This window comes from Palaemon carinicauda, chromosome 38 (genome assembly GCF_036898095.1).
Source record: "Palaemon carinicauda isolate YSFRI2023 chromosome 38, ASM3689809v2, whole genome shotgun sequence".
NCBI lineage: Eukaryota > Metazoa > Arthropoda > Malacostraca > Decapoda > Palaemonidae > Palaemon > Palaemon carinicauda.
In genome coordinates this window covers 29,147,972-29,171,728 of record NC_090762.1, presented here as the reverse complement: position 1 = coordinate 29,171,728, position 23,757 = coordinate 29,147,972, and the positions used below count along the sequence as shown (strand labels likewise).

Genomic DNA, 23,757 nt, shown 5'->3' with positions numbered 1-23,757 from the left:
AACAACTTCCGATCACAATGTTCTTCCAGCCTCGCAAAAAAGAGCCAGTTCCTCCTGCTAGTACGCCTTCGGAAGAAATTGAAGAAGTTTCCCAGGAAGAAGTTGAAGAGGTGTCCCAGGAAAAGACACCTCCGTCTGAAGAGACGTAAAATACTATCATTGACTGCACAGTAGAACACATCATCAGCTTCATCATCATCATTTCTACTGTGCAGCAAATTCATCGCCATCACCATTCATCTTTCGTGGCGAGTACAGTAACAATCTTTATTTTTTACTTTAATATTCTTACTGCCTGTTTTATAGTTTAGTAATGTACGTACTGTATGCATTAAGTTAAAGGGAAGGTTTTAAAAGTCTACATGTTGTAACCTATCATATTTTTTTTTGTTTAAAATTTACATTTACGTACGTAAAAAACACTCTCTCTCTCTCTCTCTCTCTCTCTCTCTCTCTCTCTCTCTCTCTCTCGTAAATTGTTTTCCTGCTTTGCTACGTACAATACTGTATTATTTATATTTGTAAGGTAACATATTTTGTAAATGCTTTTACTGTAAATACTGTATGTACTGTATCATTATTTATCACTATCATCATGCGCGTTAAATGCCTTGTTTGTTCTGAGCGTGGTTGTTTACTGAGCGTACACGCCGTCGTTTCAGGCGGCGTCATAAAGAAAAAGATTTCATTTGGAAGTCCTAAGAAAAATACGTAAACTAAAACATTGGTAATAAAAAAATCAACATACAGTACTGTATAATCAATATAATCGATGCAAAAACTAACCTATACATATATGTGTACACTAAATGAGTTTGTTTCTTCATTATGATCAGAGATGAACGTAAACAAAACATTGGTTGCCATTTTTTATCGTGCTTTTTAGGTGTTTAGGAAACGCATGATATAAAATCGCCTTTAATATTTGTGCCTGTTTTAGTTTAGCGTGCTGTAGTACATGCATTAAGTGTTCTGTACATTAAAGGGTGGTTTGTTAACAGTACTACGTACAAGGGAAGGTTTTAAAAGTCCGAATATACATGTTAAATAAATAGGTAAATATGTCACTACTTCGCGGATTTTCACCTATCGCGCCCGCGTCTGGAACCTATCTACCGCGATAAACGAGGGTTCACTGTACTAGCCAAGCTACAACCCTAGTTGGAAAAGCAAGATGCTATAAGCCCAAGGTCTCCAACAGGGAAAAATAGCCCAGTGAGGAAAGGAAATAAGGAAATAAATAAATGATGAGAATAAATTAACAATATATCATTCTAAAAACAGTAACAGCGTCAAAACAGATAAGTCCTATATAAACTATTAACAACGTCCAAAACAGATATGTCTTATATAAAGTAAAAAAGACTCATGTCAGCCTGGTCAACATAAAAACATTTGCTCCAACTTTGAACTTTGAAGTTCTACTGATTCAACTACCCGATTAGGAAGATCATTCCACAACTTGGTAACAGCTGGAATAAAACTTCTAGAATACTGTGTAGTATTGAACCTCATGATGGAGAAGGCCTGGCTATTAGAATTAACTGCCTGCCTAGTATTACGAACAGGATAGAATTCTCCAGGGAGATCTGAATATAAAGGATGGTCAGAGTTATGAAAAATCTTATGCAACATGCATAATGAACTAATTGAACGACGGTGCCAAAGATTAATATCTAGATCAGGAATAAGAAATTTAATAGACCGTATGTTTCTATCCAACAAATTAAGATGAGAATCAGCAGCTGAACACCAGACAGGGGAACAATACTCAAAACAAGGTAGAATGAAAGAATTAAAACACTTCTTCAGAATAGATTAAATACTCAACTTTCCAGAGGATAAAGATGCTGGGAGATTGCACATTAATAATCCTTGTAATAGTAACAAAACTGAGAGCAGTTGGGAGAAACACCATGCTTAATTAGCCACTACAAAAGGAATAGTTCGCCTGGGTGGTACCGGGAGGGGATCCACCGGGTAACCTTGATAACGCCTCCCTTCATTTTCGCCACTCTTCCCCCTCAAAGAGAAAACTCTATTCAGGGTGAAGATTGCTATGTGTCGTATCAAGAAATACGTCCCCTGATATTATGCGATATCCTTAAGAATCATATTAAGGATACTCTTGCCAGGAGTCCTATGGTCAATTCTCTGGGGGTATCACTGTAGCTAAATATCCCTTAGAAAGCTGCTAAAGGAACCTTAAATCAGGACGATATGGCTGAGCCCCCCCCCCCCAAAATATATATCAATAATATATATATATATATATACACACATATATATATATATATATACACACATATATATATATATATATATACATGATCAGCATACAAACCCTTATGGTCTATTAAATTTCTTATTCCTGATCTAGATATTAATCTTTGGCACCGTCGTTCAATTAGTTCATTAAGCATGTGCATAAGATTTTTCATAACTCTAACCATCCTTTAAATTCAGATCTCCCAGGACAATTCTATCCTGTTCGTAATACTAGGCAGACAGTTAATTCTAATATCCAAGCCTTCTCCATCATGAGGCTCAATACTACACAGTATTCTAGAAGTTTTATTCAAGCTGTTACCAATTGTGGAATGATCTTCCTAATCGGATAGTTGAATCATTAGACTTCAAAAGTTCAAAGTTGGAGCAAATGTTTTTATGTTGACCAGGCTGACATGAGTCTTTTTATACTTTATATATGACATATCTGTTTTTGACGTTAATAGTTTATATAGGACATATCTGTTTTGACATTGTTACAGTTTTAGAATGATTTATTGTTAACTTGTTCTCATCATTTATTTATTTCCTTTCCTCACTGGGCTATTTTTCCTTATTGGAGCCCTTGGGCTTATAGCATCTTGCTTTTCCAACTAGGATTGTAGCTTGGCTAGTAATAATAATAATAACCCTCCTCTTCATCAAAGCTAAGACCAGGGAGAACCAGGCAATGGCTGCTGATGACTCAGCAGACAGACCTATTGGCTACCTCCCCCTGGCCCCCATTCTTGGATCACAAGGATGGTGATGTTGCAGCAACCAAAGGAACTAATGAGTTTGAGTGAGACTTGAACCCGAGTCTGGCGATCACCAGTCAAGAATTTTACCACATAGGCCACCCCAGGCTATTTGAAGTCCTCGCGCCACAAGTTTTTATCGCAAACATGTGATTTTTTATTTAATACGCATTGCGATTCTCTGTTTTGCATGTCAGTGAAATTGAGAAGGGAGAAATTGCATAAAAAGAGGCCTGACTATATCTGAATAAAATATGGTCTTTTCTATTCTAGTATTTTTATGTAATACTTAAAATTTTCTGAAACTTTAAAAACAAAATAATTCTTACCAGCCACATTTACTTTTGTATTGTAATACTGCTTCAGTATTTGATCATCTCCCTCTAAAACCTCTGGCAACAATGTTCTTGCGACAATCGAAGAATTAGCAAGTCGCTGAGACTCATACTTGATATCTACTGCTTCTCTTTCAGCATTATAAAAATCAATGCCCATCTGTAAAAACAAAATCATATACATGAAGAAGCAATATCTAAACAATAACTCAGATTAATCCAGTTCAACTTCTGTAAAAGATTCAATGTTTCAAGTTATACTAAAAATAAAGACAAATAAAATTATCAAATGTATTAACTTTGTTTACAAGAATAAATGTCAAATTTGTAGATAATTATTATTTTTCCTAAAGATACAAACCTTTAGCTATTTATTAGGGGTTATTACTTTTACCAAAGCTGAAAAGATAAGCCATTAAAATTTTAGCGAGAGTTAATTACCCATTCCGCTAGTTACCGGGGGTAGCTTGCTACCGCTCCCACTCACACACTGGTGATTTACCTCACTTTGTTTGGAGGTAGGACTTCATGAGGGATAGGCTGGCGGATAAGTTTGTTTAAATAGCTAAATGTTTGTATCATTAGGAAAAATACAAATTATCTACGAATTTATCATTTGTTCCGTAACTGGAATAAAACCTTCGCTATTTATTAGGGGTTACTCACCCAGTAGAAGGATGGATGTCCCTGCCAAACTGGCTTTTGGATTTACCCGGGGGCTCGCTTATTTTGAATAGGTTTGTACCAAAAACAAAGAGTCCCTGCATGACGCTAAACCTTTCTACACAAGGTCCATGTCCAACGCTAGCTATGTGTGAGATATTTTAGAAGTGTAACTGTCCAGGTAAAAGTTATTCAGAGTCTTTGTAAGAAAAACTGTTGTAAGCATGACTTTCCCAATACCACCTCACCAGGGTATATGGACGCAACTGTATTAGCTTAATACTGGGAACACAAGGAAACATAGTTTACATGCAGTGGTTTGAGGTCAGCCTGTGCAAAGAACCCAGGATACTGCTTTCCCCAAGAAAGGGGAGGATGAAGAAGAAAATAAGAGCCAGTCAAACCTTTTCATTCACGCAGACTAAAACCGGGTAACAGTGCCTTCAACCTTCTGGTACTTGTCCAATAAGGAGGTTGAAGTACTATACCAGCTGTTGTCCAGCCACCCCAGGGCCGATAGAGAATGTATCGAGCCTCCTGTGGGTCACATCTTGCAAGTAGTGGGCTGTCAACGCATTCTGACATTTCCACACCCAAGACTATGGAACCTGCGTCACAGAGAAATTCCTCTTGAATGCTAGAGACGTAGTTATGCCCCTAACAACGTGGGCTCTGGGGCGACGTGATGGAGGGTCTGGATTCTGGGCATGATCTATGACCTTCAGAATCCGGCAGATGGTGTTTTTAGTGATCCTCCTCGTTCCTCCCTGTGCTGACGAAAATGATCAGGGTCATCAGTTCCAGAGCAGAGACTTGAAATCCGGAAGGAGTCGAATAGGGGACCTGCCACTCCCGGATTCTGAGTCTTAGCTACAAACTCAGGGATGAAGCCGAACGTTACCTCTCCCCATCCTCTTGAATGGGTGATGTATGAGAGACCATGAAGTTCACTGACTAGCTTGACCGAAGCCAAAGCTAGTAGGAACACTGCCTTCCAAGTCAGGTGGCGTTCGGTTGCCTGGCGTAATGGTTCATAGGGAGGTCTCTTGAGAGACCTGAGAACTGGAACCACGTTCCATGGGGGTCTCTCTTCAGACTGAGCACAGGTAACTTTGTAACTCCGTATGAGTAAGGTAAGTTCTAGCAATGAGGAAATATCCATTCCGTTAAGTCTAAGGGCAAGGCTTAAGGATGAGCGATAGCCTTTAACCGCCGAGACTGAAAGGTGTATTTCCTTGCAAATACATGAGGAACTCTGCTATTACTGGAATATTGGCATCGAGAGGAGAGATACCCCTTCCACAACACCAACCACAGAAGACTTTCTACTTTGCCTGGTAGACTGCTGCTGATAATTTCCGCTGGTATCCAAACATCCTGCTCGCAACTTGTTGCAAAAATCTTCTCTGAGTGAGGAGATGCTGGATATAACTAGGCGTGAAATTGTAGCGAAGCTATGTCTTTGTGGAAAATGTTGGCATGTGGTTGTTTGTGTAGATTGTGTCTTGGAGGGAGTTCTCTTGGAGACTTCGTCAGGAGTTGCAAAATGTCCGGCAACCATTAAGCATGATGCCATAGCAGAGCTATGAGAGCCATTGAGAGGTTGACCGATGTTCTGGCCTTGTTGAGTACCCTCCTCATCAGACAGAACGGGAGAAAGGCGTGAACGTCGATGTTGTACCACCGTTGTTGGAATGCTCTTGCCAGAGAGCCTTGGGGTCTGGGACTGCGAACAGTACAACGGGAGGCTGAAGTTCAGGGCCATTACAAAGAGATCACAGTCTGAGAACCCCACGAAGTCAGGACTTTGTTAGCTACTAGATGATTAAAAGACCACTCAGTACTCACTATCTGCGATGCTCTGCTCAGATTGTCAGCGAGCACATTCCTTTTGACTAGAGTAAAGCATGCCGACAGTGGTATCGAGTGAATCTCGGCCCACCTCAGTATCTCTTCTGCTAGATGGGATAGGGGCTGACAAAAGGTACCAACTTGTTTGTTGATGTAAGCCACCACTGTGGTGTTGCTGCTCATCACCACCATTGAGTGGCCAGCCAGGAATTGGTGGAACTGTTGAAGGGCCAGAAAGATGGCCTGCACCTCTAGGAGATTTATGTGGAGGTACTCTTCTGCCTCTGACCAGAGGCCTGAGGTCGTGTGGTGCAGCATGTGGGCCCCCACCCATTTTTTGAAGCGTCTGAGAACAGCATCATATCTGGGGGGGAGGACGAGAAGATCCACTCCCTTTCGTAGGTTCTCGTCTGACACCCACCATTCGAGGTCGTCTGTTCCGTTGATCCCATGGGGATCAGGATGTCCAGAGAGTCGAAGGCCTGATTCCACCTCGACTTGAGCGCCACTGGAGAGATCGAATCCTGAGGTGACCATTGGGAACTAGAAGGGCCACAGATGAAAGGTGTCTGGGCTGCAAGTTCTTCTCGTCTGACAAAGAGTCTTGCAACCTTTCTCAGCCTCGTTATCCTGATGTCTGATGGGAAGGCTTTGTGGAGATTGGTGTCTATTATTATGCCTAGATATACCAGTCTCTGTGTGGGAAGCAGGGAGGACTTCTCAAGGTTTACCATTATCCCCAGATCTTGGCAAAATCTCAGAAGTTTGTCTCGGTGTTGAAGAAGGGTTGACACCGAGTCAGCTAGGATTAGCCAGTAGTCCAGATAACGGAGGAGACGGATTCCAATCCTGTGTGCCCAAGATGACACTAGGCAAACACTATGGTGAAGACTTGAGGTGCTGTGGAAAGACCAAAGCACAGCACCTTGAATTGGTATTTTCTGTTGTCTAGGCTGAATCTTAAGAAAGTACTTCCTTGAAGACGGATGGATTGGGATCTGGAAGTATGTGTCCTTTAGGTCCAGTGTGCACGTGAAGTCCATTGATCTTATCGCTCGTCTAACTGCATCTGCCGTCTCCATGCTGAATGGAGTTGGCTTGACAAACTTGTTCAGAGCTGGGAGGTCGATGTCAGGTCTCCAGCCTACAGACGCCTTTTTCACAAGAAAGAGTCGACTAAGGAAGCCTGGGGACTTGTCAAGGACCTCCTGGATAGCGCCCTTCTTCAACAGGGTCTGGACTTCTGCCCGGAGGGCTAGCCCCTTTGCAGATCCCATCTTAAAGGAATTTATTAACACTGGATTCCTGGTCAGGGGAGGGAGAGATGTTGTGAACTGGATGCGATACCCTTAAAGAATCACGGAGATTGTCCAGGGTTTGGTCCCGAGTTGCTTCCACCTGTCTCAGCAATTTTGTAGGGATCCCCCCACTGGTGGACAAATGGGGGAATGCCTTTCCTAGAGTTTGCAGCCTCGGTCGCTCACTCTAGGATATTTTCCTCCCCTGGATGACTTTGTGCCTTTCCTGTCTTTGGTCGGAAAGTGCTTTTTAGACACCACTGTCTTCACTGCCGTCTTGTTCGTCATGCTTTTTGTTGGACAGAACTGCTGAAGAGCTGGCGGTTTACAGGGCTTGGATGTCAAAGCCCTATGGAGGAGGGAGTCCTGGTGGTACTTCATCTCTCAGCAGCATGTTCCACATCCTTTTACTCAAAAAGAGAGGATCCCTCTTAAGAGGAATTCCTGTGCCTAGCAATCTTGGCTGATGGAATCTCTCAGACACACCATCTCGACGTTTCAGAATGGTGTTCGCCCATAAGTTCGAGAATTGATGGGCGAGAAACTCGTTGGTGCGAGTGCCTGAGGGAAGGAAAGTTTCCATTGCTTTCCTGGTGCGTTCCTTGGAGAATTCCTTGTTTCGCACCAGGATTCCCAGGATCCCAATCACAGATGAAGCCATGAAGTAGCCTGTATGGCATACCTTGTGACCTTCCCCTGGTTGAGGATCTCGGATGCCGAGAACGAGACCTGACGGCTGGAGAGCCTCTCTAGAGAGACTCCTTTTGTGAGCTCTTCCAGAGAGTGATGGAAAGGTAGAGCTGGACGAGGCTCATCCAAGATCTCGAAATATCTCCTCTGCTGGATGCGAGGAGGTGGGAGAAGCTTGGCGGTAGAGCCGGAATGTTGGGAAGAGGAGAGCTTGGAGAGCTGTTGGGCAATCTTAGCCTGGGCATCCTTGAGACCAGGGCAAGGCTGCACTGGTCTTTGAGGGCTTCTGAGTGCCAAAGACAGTCTAAAACTGTGTCTTTGCCCTCTCGTGGCGTTATCTCCGGGTTGTTAAACCCACTGAGTCCCCTAATAAGAGTCACGACTTGCCAGAATGAATGTTCCGACTCTTTTTGCTCCCCCTCCGAAGTGGGACAAGCAGCGAAGACTCCTTCTCCCCCCCACCCTAGAGAGCTCCTCTCGGGGTGGGTCGCGGCCATGGAGTGACTGGTGGTTCCTGCAGACCTGCAGGTCCTTGAAGAGTCTTTGAATCCTTTGATTCCTTCCGAGGAAGGAGGTAGGACTCAAGCATCAAAGGCCAGATGGGTTTGTCCCTCCTGACTTCTGTCGGTGGTGGAGAACTCTCCGTGCGAAGGGAAACTTCCTCAAAAGGTTTAAGGGAGGAAGTCCGAGCCTCGCTCGACTCCCTCGGCAGAGGTGAGGTAGGAGAGTGTCCGGCAGAAGAAACAGGAAGAACAGGCCTCGAAGGCCTAACAGGAGTTAGTTTCACCCTAGAGGATGTTACTGAGTCTGGGACTCCTCTTCTCTTTATGGGAGATGAAGCTAGTAGGTCTGCTGGTGCCGTTGGATGGGAGGTCACTGAAGAGCAAGATGACATGGCAGGCCCCAAGGGTTACACTTCTGCTCTGACCATGGCACTGAACCATGCACTATCAAAAAGATCCCATAAAGGGAAAGGGACCGAAGGTTCCCTGTGAGGAGTCTCTACCAATGTTTGCGGTGGTGGGTCTGCCTTTGAAGACAGAATCTTTGGGATCCTGAAACCTTCTGTGGAGCCTCCTTTCCCTTCTCCAGGCGGTCACGCTGTAATACGTTTGCGGGGAGGGAAATGGGGCGACAGTGAGCTGTCAAATTCTCCAATGTGAAGTTTTTTCTGCCTGTGAGAATGTTTGGCGCAAGTGCGCAGGAGAGCGCTGGTGCGTTGGCAAGCCGGAGAGCCCTTGTGCGCAGGAGAGTGATGCCGCACAGTAAGGCACTGAGTAGGAGAGCGCTGGCGTGCAGGAGAACACTTGCGAATCAGAGAGCACAGACGTGCAGGAAAACATCAATGCGCATGAGCACAGCTGCGCAGGGGACAACTGATGAGTTGGAGAGCGCTGTTGTGCTGGCCAGCTGAGTCACTCTGATCTCTAGAATGGCGGGAATGCGCTGGAGAACGCCGGCGATCAGGAGATCACTGGGACATTAGAAGGCGCTGACGAACAGGTAAACGCTGATGCAATGAAGAGCGATGACGCTCTGGGATGCGTTGAAGCACAGGAGAGCGCTGGTGCACAGGAGGGCGCTGGCGAGCAGGAGAGCTGGAGAGCCGAAGAGTAATGAAGCGCAGGAGAGCGCCGACACCATGAATGATGAATTGCAACAGGGAGTCCTTGGAGGGCAGACCTGGAAACCCGAAGGACAACCACAACTGTAAAAAGGGAAACAGAAACAAGGCCTCACCCGGGGGGAGATGTGGGGCCGTTTGCTAAGGGAAGCAACACCATTTCTTGAGGACCGGGGTTGACCATAAATTAAAGGGGCTACGCTCTTACTTGATAGTCTCCTGGAAGAGACCTAATGAGCAGGAGCTTTGGAGGAAGGTCAGGAAGCAGAAGAGATCTTGGGTTTTCCCCCTTTCAAAGAAACCTTCGTAGGAGAAATATCCCGCTTTGACTTCTTCCGCCGTCGCGCAAATCTTTCCCACTGGGAGGCAGACCACTCCCGACACTCACTACATCTGTTATCACTATCACAACGTTGACCTCTGCAGGCGGAACAAAAGTTGTGGCGATCGGTGTCCACGGCTAACATGAAGATTTCACAAGGCCAACCTTCTAGTCCTGGGCAAGTATGCATGGTCGCAAAAGTTAACACACACACACTAATCACAGAGAAAGCACAAACAAAAGGAATTAATGGCAGTCCAAAATAGGTGAAGGATGAAAAACAGCAACAACCGTTCACCATCCGAGCCAAATGCAAAGTGAGCTAAATCACCGGTTTGTGAGCGGGAGCAGTAGCAAGCTACCCACCCCCTACCCCTGCTAACTAGAGGAATGGGTAGTTAACCCTCACTTCAATTTTAATGGCTCGTCCTTCTAGCTTCACTAAAAGTAATAAGCCATAATAAATAGCATAGGATTGTATTCCAGATATGGAACAAACACCAGTAGTAAATTAAAATGCAAAAAATCTTATTCCAAAAGAAAATATCAACATAATGATGACTACATGCAAAATAAACAAACCTTACAATCTGCACTGGAAAATCTTGAATTCCCCCTCATTCCTTCGAACATGAAATATACAGTACTGTACAACATATATAACTAGCAAAACAAATGATATATTGACTACACGAATATTTAATTTTTTTTTAAAGCACATAACTACTTATTTTACAGATAATACAACAATACTGTTCTGAAAGAAAATTCTTTTGAAAATTATGTTAAAAACACAACTTTCTCTTTGGACTTACTTCTAAAGAAGCTGCCACATGAAGAATGGCCCCATCTAATTCTAATTTACGAAATATGTAGGCAGGATCATAGTTTTCAGGGTTACTTTGATATGGTCTAATCAATTCCACCAACTGTTCGTATTCGTCCCCAAGCAGCCGAATTTTGAAGAAGGCTCTGTGGGAAAATTCATAGGGGGTTAATTTTATAATTCCTCAATATACAAAACATTTCCTACCTTAAAAAAATATGTTAATAAAATACATAAATACATCATTTTGTTACTTATTACTGAATTACAAAGTTCTTGACTCATGGATATCACCAATATGACCTATACTGTATTATTATTATTATCGTTATCATTATCATTTTCATTACAACCTAAGCTACAACTCTTGTTGGAAAAGCAGGATGACATAAACCCAAGGGCTCCAACAAGGAAAAATAGCCCAGTAAGAAAAGGAAATAAGGAAATAAACAAACTACAAGAGAAGTAATGGACAATTGAAATAAAACATTTTAAAAACTGTAACAATATTACTATAAATCTTTCATATATAAACTATTAAATATTCAAAAGGAGGAGAAATAAGATAGAACAGTGTGCCAGGGTTTACCCTCAAGCCAAAAAACTCCACCCCAAGACAGTGAAAGACCACGGTACAGAGGCTATGGCACTACACAAGACTTAGAGAACAATGGTTTAAATTTGGAGTGTCCTTCTAGAAGAGCAGCTTACCATAGCTAGAGAGTCTCTTCTGTCCATCCAAGAGAAAAGTAGCCACAGAATAATTAAAGTGCAGTAGTTAACCTCTTGAACGAAGAAGAATTGTTTGGTAATTTCAGTGTTGTCAGATGTATGAGGACAGAGGAGAATGTGTAAGGAACAGCCCAGACTATTCAATGAAAGTGTAGGCAAAGAAAAAATGAGCCCTATCCAGAGAGAGGGATCCAATGTAGTACTGCCTGGCCAGTCAAAAGATCCAATAACTCTCTAGCAGTAGGTAAGATTCATCAAAAGCTATTTTTGTCATGTTATAAATGCATTTTATATACAGTACTGTATAAATATCTATGAATAATTATTAAATGAAAATAAAAAGGAGGCTTTTAAAAACTTTAACATTCAAAGAGCAGCTAATCTTAACTATTTTACCTGAATGGGTGCTTATAGTATAATCCATATAAGGCATAGAGAGAACCAATTCTGGCTTTGGTGCTATGCGGAGGCATAATGAACCTCTTTGTAAGAAAGGCAATTTCTTCTGAAAGCTCCAGCAACTCTTTGAAATTCTGGCGTCCCCTGAAAATAAAAAGGGCTTAAGGATGATGGAATGCAAATTGATTAAACGTCCTATTACTATCTGGACATGAATCTTTGCCACAAAAAGTTCAGGGCTAATTTTAGTTCAATCATTATAATTATAAAGGTTTATGGTACCTTACTTTAAATGGCCATTAGGGTACAGTATTTAAGTCAAATCAATAATGTTGACCCAAAGATTTCTCTACATTTGAGTCTAACATCTTGGAGACTATGCTTAATTCAAGCTACATTGGTTTCAAACATGATTTTTGTTTGGCATACCTCACTAGAATGAGTAAAACTTGTAATATTCTGTACATCAACACTTTTCAATAAGCAGTGATGTAAAATTGAGCTCAGGAGTTGCAGTCATTCTTTGAAATTATATAAAAAAAAACTTAATAAAAAGACTGAATTGGATAGTAGAATTTAAAAGCTCAAATATATTTACCTCTATTTCTAAATATACCAACTTTTAAACAATAAATCTTTAAAAGACTAATAGTATCTACCTTTGATTATAATACCTCTATTATACAAATTTTTATAAGTAATTTTCATTTCTCATATCTGTACAAACCTGTTTCCACTAAAATAGGGAATATCTTCAGCGGAGCTAGAACGGCTGTTGAATTAGTTACCGAGGTAATTAACAACAAGTGAAGACTTCACTCTTGACCTTTGGCTTAGTACAGTACTGATTGGGGTGGTTGAGGTGGAAAGTTTAACTTTAAAGGACTCAGGTTTGTATAGCTAGGAAAAATACAAATTACTTTCAAAATTCAATATTTGTTCCTGTGTGTAAACAAACATTTCGTCTTTGTAATATGAAGCAACTGGTGGGTCGGAAGTCCCCCTAGAACCAAACTTGGTCCTGTACAACAGCAAATTCGACACCAACAACCCCTTATCTGTCCATAATAGGGATGAATAGATTGATAGGACAATTGCTGTAATAGGGATGAATAGGTCTATAGAGCATTGCTGTAAAGGAGATTGTTAGTGCTCAAAGGAGAATTCCCTTTTGCCAAAGGGGAGAGCAGTCTATATATATTTTTCGATCCTTCCCCTCATCAAGGGAGGATGCAGGAAGATACTTACTGTATTTCATCTTGAAGTAATGGAACTCTGAAGTGTAGCTGACAAGCATCAAGTCAGATCCAGCAAGTAACAGTATGATGAAAGAGAAGAGCAAGTCATTCTTCCTTCCATCCCAGACATAAATCTGCATGTTAATATAAACACAATGCTCTCTGTCCTGTGTGGAAGCTGGGGTGGCTACACAACTACTTGAGCCACCACAGGAACAAGAACAAAAATGTTGCGGGACTCCTATAATTAAAAAACCGTGAAGGTTGTTTGGCATTTCCAAAAACCTGACCAACTGCAAGATTCTTCTTGAAGGTTTTAGGGTGGGACCTACATCCCTGACTTCCTGAGCCTTGGTTCAGGCTGGTACCTCGATCCTCTCTTTTATCAAGGCATATGCTCTATGGCTCATTTCATCAAGCCAGAAAAAGACTGTTCCTAGACAACTCTTTTGGTTTGAGCCATCGCTTAGAATGAGGAGCCGACACTCAGGCTTCAGGTGTCGGGTCCTCTTTAGATACCCTCACAGGTCACAAAAGCCACCATAGCTTCACGTAGAGAGGGGATGGAGAAGGTCTCAAAGCTAGGAACATCCACCACATTCTGGCACAAACACAAGATACCTCCTTCCAAACCCCAGCGAGGGGTGACTAAAATAAACTCTGTGCAACTCTCCTAATCTCTTCACCGATACTAAGGCTTAGCAAGGAGACAGTCTTGTGGGTCAAATCTACCTGACAACCTTCTCAAAGGCATAAATGGAGTACACAACCCACTTCAGGGCTGAGGTCTGTGTGTGGGCAAGATCGCTCGATACTCCTCATGCGCATAGACAACTTCATAAGAGAATAGGTCCATACCCTTCACTAGAAAGACCGTAGTCAAGACTGAGCAGTAGCCTTTGACAGTTGCAACTGAGAGGTGCTCCTCTTGATGAAGGAAGACGAGGAAATCCACGCTCTGCACTAGAGATGCTCCGAACTGGAGAAATATCCATTCTATAACCCCTTTTGAAAAAGATGGCTCACTTCCTTGGTAGACAGCAGCAGAGGACCATCGCATGAATCCAAACATATCCTGAGCAGTCTGGCAAAAAGTCATTCTCTCACAGGATATCCTTGACAGTCTCCAACTGTAAGGCCGTTGACAGTGAAGTGTGGACCACTGGGTTAGTTCTCTTGGGACAACAACTAGAAGTGCCAACATATCAGGATACCATTTGCCAAGTGGCCACTCAAGAGGCACCAGGGTCACCCTGAGGTCTGGTGTAATCAACACTTGGTTGATCAGCGGGAAGATCAGACTGAATGGAGGAAAGGCAAAGGTTTCTAAGTGATCCCAAGGGTGTAGGAAGAAGTCTGCAAATGCTGTCTATGGGTATGGAACAGGGGAACAACTCGGGGGGAAGTTTCCTGTTTAGCTGCGTGGCGAAGAGGTCGATAGTCAGAGATCCCTGTAGAACAAGAAGCCTTTCCATTACACAAGGATGGAGGAACCTCTCCAACTGTACAACCTCCCCTGGCAACAGACTGTGTCCGCTAGTACATACTTCTAGCCCGGAATGTACCTGGCTGACAACTCTACAGTGTGAAACCCTGACCAGACGTGTACCTGCTTTGTCAGCTTGCCAATATGGTGCAACACCGTGCCCCTTCCCGGTTGATGGAGGCTACTAGGGTGGTGTTGTTGCTCTTCAACACTACCAAGCACGTCCTCAAACACTCTTGGAATGCTTACAGGGCTAAAAACGCTACTTGCATTTCTAGGACGGTAGGTAGATGCATTCCTTCTGACCATACTACTGAGATGATAAAGTTGCCCAGGTGTGTGGCCCACCCCTCTTTTGATGCATTTGAGAACAACAGCATGTTCGGACATGGTTAGTCAAGAGGGCTCTACTGGTAAAGTTTTCCTTGTTCAGCCACCAGACAAGATTGTCCTGAAACTCTTGCCTCACTGGAACAAGAGAATTGGGTGCTCCTGTAGGGTGACCAGTGATCTTTCAAACGCCACTAAAAGGATCCCTGATGTAGGCGCCCGTAAAGAACACGATCTCCATTGAGGAAAAGTGGCCAAGAGGACTCTGCCAGCGCTGAGTTGCAGTTCAGCAATCCTTTAAAATACGAGTATAATTTGTTCCTGGACCAAGCTCGTAATTCAATTTAATTTTTCCTATAAAAAATAACGGACAAAAATTTAAGCCATTCTGCCTCTCTAAAACCACTCAAAGCAATGATAATAACAATGGAAAAATCATGCTATACTTTATAGACATACTTTACACACCACACAATGATATAATAAACAATGATTGTGATATGAATTAAATTGTGGTTTCATTGAGTTCTTATCTTTGAGACAGATGATACAGTAGTGGCTGACAGCAGACAATGTGGAGGAGGAAGGAGGGAGGAAGGGAAGGAATGAATGAATGATTTTAAGTTCTCTGGCATCCTGACATCGAAGGCCATTGACGCTGATATCGTTTATTATATATATAAAGATTAAAAAAATATTCAATTAAAACCAGAAAAGTGGATATGTTATGACAAATTCGAAGATAATTTGTATTTTTCCTAACCATACAAACCTTAGCTATTTACAAAGGGTATTACTTTTAGCGTAGCTGAAATGGCGAGCCATTAGAATTTAACGAGGGTGTATTACCCCCGCGCTAGTTAGCGGGGGGGTAGGGGAGTGGTAGCTAGCTACCCCTCCTCCCCCTCACACACAGGTGAATACTCACTTTCACTTAGAGGTAGGACTTGTCTTGGGGGACAGGGCTGGCGGGCAAATATGTGTAAATAGCTAAGGTTTGTATGGTTAGGAAAAATACAAATTATCTTCGAATTTGTCATTTGTTCCGTAACCGAAATACAAACCACGCTATTTACAAAGGGTGACTTATCCCTTAGGAAGGGTGGAAAGTCCCCAGCCATACTGGCTTTGGCTTTACCCGGGGACTCAGAATCCGAGTGAGTCGCACTCGAGAAAAGGAGTCCCTGCACCTCACAAGTTCCTTGCACCGCAAGGAACCATGTGGCCTACGTAAGCTTGTGTGTGAAGGAAGAAGTGTGACCCGTCTTAGGCAGTTGACCTGGAGTTCCAGAAGGAACTCTGGGTTAGGACGTTCCCAATACCACCTCGTCAGGGTATGGGGGACGCGACAGTATTGACTCAATACTCGGAACACAAGGAAGCATGGTTTACCTGCAGAGGTTCGAGGTCAGCTATGCAGAGACCAGGATGCTGCTTCCCCGTAGAGGGGATGATGAAGAAAGAAGTAAGGGCCAGACATACTTCTTTCGTTCATGCAGACTAAAACCTGATAACAATGCCCTCAACCTTCTGCTACCTGTCCAAAAAGGAGCCTGAGGTTAGACCAGCTGTTGTGTAGCCACCACAGAGCGATAGAAAACGTATCGAGACTCCTGTGGGTCACGCCCTGCAGGAAGCGGGCTGCGAAGGTCATCAGACGCTTCCAGACTCCAGCTTGTAGCACCTGCGTCACAGAGTAGTATTACTCGAAGGCGAGGGACGTTGCGATGTATCCAACATCGTGCTGTAGGGAGACGTGACGGGGGAGGGTCTGAAGACAGGTCGAGATGAATGTCCTTGAGTCCGGGCTGAAGAGGTATACTGGTGACTCTCCCCCCATGTCCTCCTTGTGTTCCCAAATCGGCTGCAACTGAGGCCAAACTGCAGCTGTTCCCAGCGCTAACCTCTCGATTCCTGTACTGGCAAGAAAGAGAAGGTCTTGGGACATCAGACACAGAATGGAGACTCAAAATCTTGAATGAATCGGACCGAAGGGTCGGGACCCTCAGATTCTGAGTCTAGCCAACAACTCAGGAGCGAGCCTGAATGTTGCCTTCCCCTCTTCCTTAGAAAGGGGGGGAGTAGTAAGAGACCAAGAAGATTGCTTACACACTGGCCGTGGCCAGAGTGAGCAGAAGACCCAAGGCGGAATACAATCCGAGGCCTGTCGTAAAAGGGTCTTGAGAAGATCTCTTAAAGGACTAAAAGTCCGAGCCATGCTCCAAGTTGGAGGTCTTCCTCCGACTAGGGCAGGGACGATCGTAGCTTCGCATGAGCGAGAATAGATCCAGCGGGCAGGAAAAAGTTATTCCTTTAAGCCTGAAGGTCAGGGAAAGGCTGAGCGACAGGCTTCATTGCCAAGAGCGGAAAGGAGTTTCCTCCCGCCGAAAGGCAATAAGACCGTTATTGCTGGAGAAGAGGCCCCACGGGAAGAGGTATATCTCCCACGGCACCAACCACCTTAGACTCTTCACTTTGCCTGGGAGACCCCTGTGGATGACTATCGCAGATGACGCGACCTCCGTACCGCGACTGTAGCGGGTTGTCTCTTCTAGAGGAGGAAGCGTAGTGTCTCCAGGCATGAAGCCGAAGCGACGCCCCGGTTCGGGAGAGATGTCGCAGTGTGGTTGCTTGAGTAGCCTGCGCCGTGGGAGAAGCTCTCCCGGGAGTTCCGTCAGGGGAAGCAGAGGGTCCAGAAACCGTTCTGCGCAAAGTCCCAGTGGAGCTCTCCCATTGAAAGGTTGACAGACAACCTGGTTTTGTTGAGACCCATTGTCCGCAGACAAAAAGGAGGGAAGACGCAGGCGTCGAAGTTGTCCCACCATCACCGGAATGCATCTTGCCAGAGTCTCGGGGTCTGAGACTGGGGGGAAAACTAGCGGAAGCTTGAGGTTCCAAGCTGTCGCGATCAGGTCCCCCAGATCAGCACTTGCTGGTTACCCAAGGTCAAAGACCCCTAGGTACACTCTCTCTATGAGGCTCTGCTTGGATAGTCTGAGAGAAACATTCCCCTGCCTGGAATGAGAGAGCCGATGGTGGAATTGAGAGAATCTCAATCATCCCGGTATCTCTACTGCAAGATGTGAAGGTGTGAAAATGCGTCCCCTGCTGGTTAGCATGAAGTCGACACGCAACGGGGCGACTTGGCAGGAGCGGTAGGACTGAAGAGGGGCCAGACTAAGGCCCTTAAGCCTGCCTGAATGATGGAGAGGTATCCTTCAGGTCTTGACCATAGGCCTGGACCGGAACATGCCCCCCCCCCTTTCCTTTGACGAGTCCGAGAACCGCATCAAGAATGTGGGGAAAGGACGAGAATATCCACTACCATCAAGAGGCTCCATAGGTCAACACCCATTGCAGGTTTAATAGTTCCGCTGGTCCCATAGGGCCAGGGAGTCCGGTTAAACATTGCCTGAAGCCACCGGAACTTGGATCGCCCCACATGGAACTTATCCTGAGGCGACCGTTCGGACTATAAACGGGTCAATGAGGAAAGAAGAACTAGGAAACGTTCCAAGGTAGGGCTGAAAACTCTGCTTGACTGAGAACAGGTACTGCGACTCTCCTCAGTCTTGCCACAGTCAACCGAAAGGAAGGCTCGGAGGATGTGGTAACAGAATCTGGCGTCCCCAGGTGGTCACCCATCCAAGTGCCGACGTTGCTTAACCTCGCTGGACGGACGAGAAGCGGGGTTTCCAACGTGGTAAGGCGGTTGACTCAATATCATGGCCAGATACTCCAGATGTTGAGGCAGAGGAAGAGAAGGCTCCAAGCAAAATACCATGAGCCCACACTCATGGTCAGCATTCGGAAGCTTTTCCCGGCGCTGAAGAAGGTCGAAACCCGAGCCTACCGGAGTTGACCAGCCCTCCAAACAGCAGAGGAGGCGGAAGTCTGCACCTGAGCGGCCAAGAGGAAGGCAGGGAGAGTTCTCTGGGGAAACAAACCTGCTATGCCACGGCGGGATAGCCACACTGCATCATAAGCAGGAATACTTGCAGTTTAGGCTGAATTCGACGAGCACCCTGGAAGATGGATGGAATGGAAACTGAAAGTACCCGTCCTTCCGATCCAGGGTTAAAGGAGTCCTGTCGCCTCGTTACCAGTCTGATCGATTCTGCTGGTCTACGCTGGCCGAAGTTTGTTCGACAAACTTGATCAGGGCTGAGAGGTCGACTATGGACATCCCCTCTCAGATCCTTCCTTACAAGAAAGGATCGACTGAGGGGGCCGGGGGTGAAGCCGTCGATGATCCTAAGGAAGACCTTCGCCTAAGGTATGGATCATTCTGCCCAACCGGGCAACTCTGCTGATGCTATGGCATAGAGGTTCAGAGACACTGAATTCGCTGACAGAGACGGCAGGCGCGATATCCTTGGCTACTCACAGAGATTGTGCGGGAATGGGCATCGGGAAGCTGTCATTCGGATGAGTAACCTTAAGCATCCTCCCAGCGAAAAAACCTGCAATCCTAGAGTTCGTGAACTCCTTTTAGGACTATGCCCCCCCGGGGGAGTCTCCCGTGCCATCTGTTCCTGACAGGAGGAAACTGCAATTGGACACCTTGTCCCAGTTGTCGTAGCCGATAACTTAGGCCGACGTGGTTGAAAGAAAAGGGAGCTGGAGCCCTGCAGAGTCTGGAAGAAGGCGCCTTGGAGGAGTGAAACCGGAAGTCGATTTACTCCGCACAGCAGATGTTTAAGTCTCTGTCCTTGGGCAAAGACAAAACTCTTCTCAAGGATGGAAGGGTGTCTGAGGTCGTTGACCTCCACAGATGAGACACCCGAAGGAAGCCTTCAGTCAGTGCGTCCAGATGGTAAAACATCGAGCTTGTCCGCAAGTAGATACTTAACGACGAAAGGCCAAGGTGCCTGAGCTCGAGAGGAGGAAAGTACCCTTGATCTTCCTGTAGCTTCCTTGAACCAAACCTCGGGCCGTAACCGAGGAGGGAAAGAACCTGGTAAGCTCCCAGAGGAAGAGGTAAGCAGTCACCCCTTGTCCGATGGAGAAATCTTCAACGGAAAGCCCCCCCGCCAAAAATCCTTCCAGGGCGGGAGAAGGAGAGAGTACTCGTGCAGGAGAGGGGACCCTCGAGACCGACCTCTTGGGAACCAACTTCGCCCTGGGGGAAGTCACCACGAAGTCCACTCCTCTCTTTCTCTTCAGCGTAGGAGAGACAGCCGCTGGTTTGTTACCCTGGCCGGTGAGTGCTGGTTTCATAACCCTCATTAACGCCCGTGCCAGCGGATCAAACCATGTCTGCTGCTCCAAGGACACAGAGTCCGAAATCCTCGCTAAGGTGAAAGGGATCGGGCGATCCTTTGGAGAGGACACGACGGTTCCTGCCTGAAAAGAAGGTGGGAAGAATGCTGTACTGACCTGTCTTCGTCCTGCACTACCAACCTGTGCTTGGATGGAGGTGATCCCGAGTGCCGCCTAGGAGCACGCGTCCCTGCTGCTACCACCGGCTGTGGAATTCGCCGCGAACTATGGTCGCGCGAGGGCGAACGGTCGCGCAAAGGCGAATGGTCGCGCGGGCGCACAGGCGAGTGGTCGCGCGGGCGCGCAGGCGAGCGGTCGCGCGGGCGCGCAGGCGAGCGATCGCGCGGGCGCGCCGGTGAGCGATCGCGCGGGCGCGCCGGCGAGCGATCGCGCGGGCGCGCCGGCGAGCGATCGCGCGGGCGCGCCGGCGAGCGATCGCGCGGGCGCGCAGGCGAGCGATCGCGCGGGCGCGCAGGCGAGCGATCGCGCGGGCGCGCAGGCGAGCGATCGCGCGGGCGCGCAGGGAAATGGGCGTGACGGCGAGGGATCGTGCTGCCGCGTAGGTGAAGAAGATCGCTGGCGGTAAGCGATGGCGAGCAGCATGTGTAGGTGAATGATCGCGTGATAGGGTGCGATGGTGATCAGCATCCGCAAGAGGGCGAGCGTTCAGGGTTGTGCGATGAGGAGCAGCATGCGTAAGCGGGCTATCGTGCAGGGTTGTGCGATGGCGAGCAGCATGCGCAGGTGAATGATCGCGTGAAAGGGTGCGATGGTGATCAGCATCTGCAGGAGGGCGATCGTTCAGGGTGGTGCGATGAGGAGCAGCATGCGTAAGCGGCCAATCGTTCAGGGTTGTGCGATGGCGAGCAGCATGCGCAGGTGAATGATCGCGTGAAAGGGTGCGATGGTGATCAGCATCTGCAGGAGGGCGATCGTTCAGGGTTGTGCGATGAGGAGCAGCATGCGTAAGCGGGCAATCGTTCAGGGTTGTGCGATGGCGAGCAGCATGCGCAGGTGAATGATCGCGTGAAAGGGTGCGATGGTGATCAGCATCTGCAGGAGGGCGATCGTTCAGGGTGGTGCGATGAGGAGCAGCATGCGTAAGCGGCCAATCGATCAGGGTTGTGCGATGGCGAGCAGCATCTGCAGTTGAGGGTCGCGCGATGGCGGTCAGCGTCTGCAGTTGAGGGTCGCGCGATGGCGGTCAGCATCTGCAGTTGAGGGTCGCGCGATGGCGGTCAGCAGCTGCAGTTGAGGGTCGCGCGATGGCGGTCAGCATCTGCAGTTGAGGGTCGCGCGATGGCGGTCAGCATCTGCAGTTGAGGGTCGCGCGATGGCGGTCAGCATCTGCAGTTGAGGGTCGCGCGATGGCGATCAGCATCCGCAGTTGAGCTAGTAGCTGGCGAACCATGTTCCTTCAGAAGTGTTGGAGAACGTTGGCGTGCCAGCTGTAACACACGTGGGCGATCTGGAGATCGCTGGCGAGCTGATGATCGCTGACGAGCTGACGATCGCTGGCGAGCTGATGATCGCTGACGAGCTGATGATCGCTGACGAGCTGATGATCGCTGACGAGCAGAAGGCTACGCGTGGAAGCCTGCGCAAAGAAGAAGAGTCCTTGACCCCGACCTGAACCGAAGTTCTAGATCGCGAGGGCGAACGTGGGCGCACAGGGCACGTAACAGGAACCACAGGGAAGATCATCTTGAAAGCGCTGACGAACAGGAGAGCGCTGACGAACAGAAGGGCGCGCAGGGAAACCCTGACACGCAAGGGAAGAACCCCCGTGGGGGCAACCCTTTGCCCCGAAGGGATCGTTGTCCGCCGGGAGACTGATGTCCGTCGGAAGACCGCTGTCCGTCGGGAAGACCGTTGTCCGTCGGGAAGACCGTTGCCCGTCGGAAGACGAGATTAGACTGCTGTCCATCTGCACCAAGACGGAAGATCGAGAAAAAGAAGTTGTAGGCTGCAAACGGAGATTCAAAAAGGCGCCTCAAGCACCCTTATAGGGAGATGAGAGGCCCTTACGACGAGGCGGACGGAGGGCCTTACGGCGAGGGAGGCCAACAGCAACAGCAACAGAAGAAACCTCCGAAGAGGAGTCTCTATGAGTGTACTCTCTCGCGAACGAAAGAGAAACACTTCGTGGAAGAGACTGGTCAGCCAGTGACCTAAGAGGGGCAATCCTCCGAAGAGGAGCTCCTGCAGTTGCCCAGCCCCTTGAGCGAAACTGCAGGTGCGACCGCTCAGCACCAAGAGCATAGTCGCACGAAAAAAAGGCAAGAGAAGAACCCCCCAAAAGAGGAAAAGCTCAAGCCTGGACAGGAAAAAACTTCCCTCGGAAGGAAAGTTATCCGCCCAAGGAGGCAAGCCTCCTGACTGTTCTAAAATGAACTGGAGAGCTGTCCGTCGACACGGGAGTACTACCAGTAGAAGGAGACACGCCCCTGACGACAATACAAGGGGGGAGGCAGCAACAGCCGAATCCCCAGGACTCAACCAGACAGCTCACACCGTTGCTATATTACAGAAACGAACTAGATCGGTAACTGTAAAAAAATAAAACAAATAATATTAGTACACATTCATTCCCCCGGGAAGGCTCCGAAGAGGAATCCCGAGGAAAAGGAACAAGAATTACACAACAGGCACGTGCCCTCACAACCACTTACACTCGCGGAAGGAGAGCTGTAACCAAAACAGAATTATAACAATTATAATTATGTAACTATGTAATTATGTAATTTAAAAATGAATGAACACTAAAGAAAAAACGAAAACCCCGAAAGGAATCGTTCTACAAGCTGAAAAATTAACAACTACAATTAGATTCATAAACTAATTGAGACAAAATGTACGGCGTAGCAACCCCACCCACACGGGAAGGAAGCTACAAGGGCGTAGTAAAACATAGTAAAAGGGTGAACGACCTCAAGAGAGAGAGAGAGAGAAAGACCGAAGTCAAACTCGATCGCAACCCATAAAATTAGGCCGTGGTGGCCTAACTGCCGAGGCCTCCACGTAGATATCGTACACTACACACACACATCTGAAAAGGAAACTTACTTATTTCTATACTCAAATATATATACAAACATGAAAACATGTTTACATATATATTGAGTAAAAGAAAAGTAAGCGATTAAGTAAAGACAAAACAGACAATGGCTGCCAGCGAGGACCAAGACAGAGACGTCTGTCACAGTCCGAGCCAAAAGTGAAAGTGAGTATTCACCTGTGTGTGAGGGGGAGGAGGGGTAGCTAGCTACCACTCCCCTACCCCCCCGCTAACTAGCGCGGGGGTAATACACCCTCGTTAAATTCTAATGGCTCGCCATTTCAGCTACGCTAAAAGTAATACCCTTTGTAAATAGCGTGGTTTGTATTTCGGTTACGGAACAAATAAAAGTTAAATAGCATTAAGAAGACATGCTTCTGATATAAATTTAAAAATGCCACTACCATTGTACGACAAATCATGTCCAAGGATCTTGGCAAGGATGAACCTGCCATCCTCACCCCGAGCCTCAAACATATCTATTTCTTTCTGTGCTATAAGTGGGGCATTGAGTCAACAAATGCCTCACTGTCAAGGATATCAAACAGTCGTCGCAATATGGTTGGTGTTGATCAGCCAGCAGAAACTTGTGTCATCCGAGTGTGACCAATGCGGAG

At 46.5% G+C, this 23,757-nt stretch overlaps 1 protein-coding gene across 2 annotated transcripts in view; it reads right to left on the bottom strand.

Annotated features, from left to right (window-relative positions):
- The window catches only part of LOC137630515 (uncharacterized), a 155,328-nt gene that overhangs the window by 41,197 nt on the left and 90,374 nt on the right, over window positions 1-23,757 (bottom strand). For both annotated transcript variants that reach the window (XM_068362023.1, XM_068362024.1), the window contains exons 5-7: window positions 11,764-11,910; window positions 10,625-10,781; window positions 3,356-3,521 (exon numbers count right to left, since the gene is read on the bottom strand). In XM_068362023.1, the coding sequence (XP_068218124.1) occupies window positions 3,356-3,521; window positions 10,625-10,781; window positions 11,764-11,910 (470 nt within the window). The remainder of the gene's footprint in view (window positions 1-3,355; window positions 3,522-10,624; window positions 10,782-11,763; window positions 11,911-23,757) is intronic.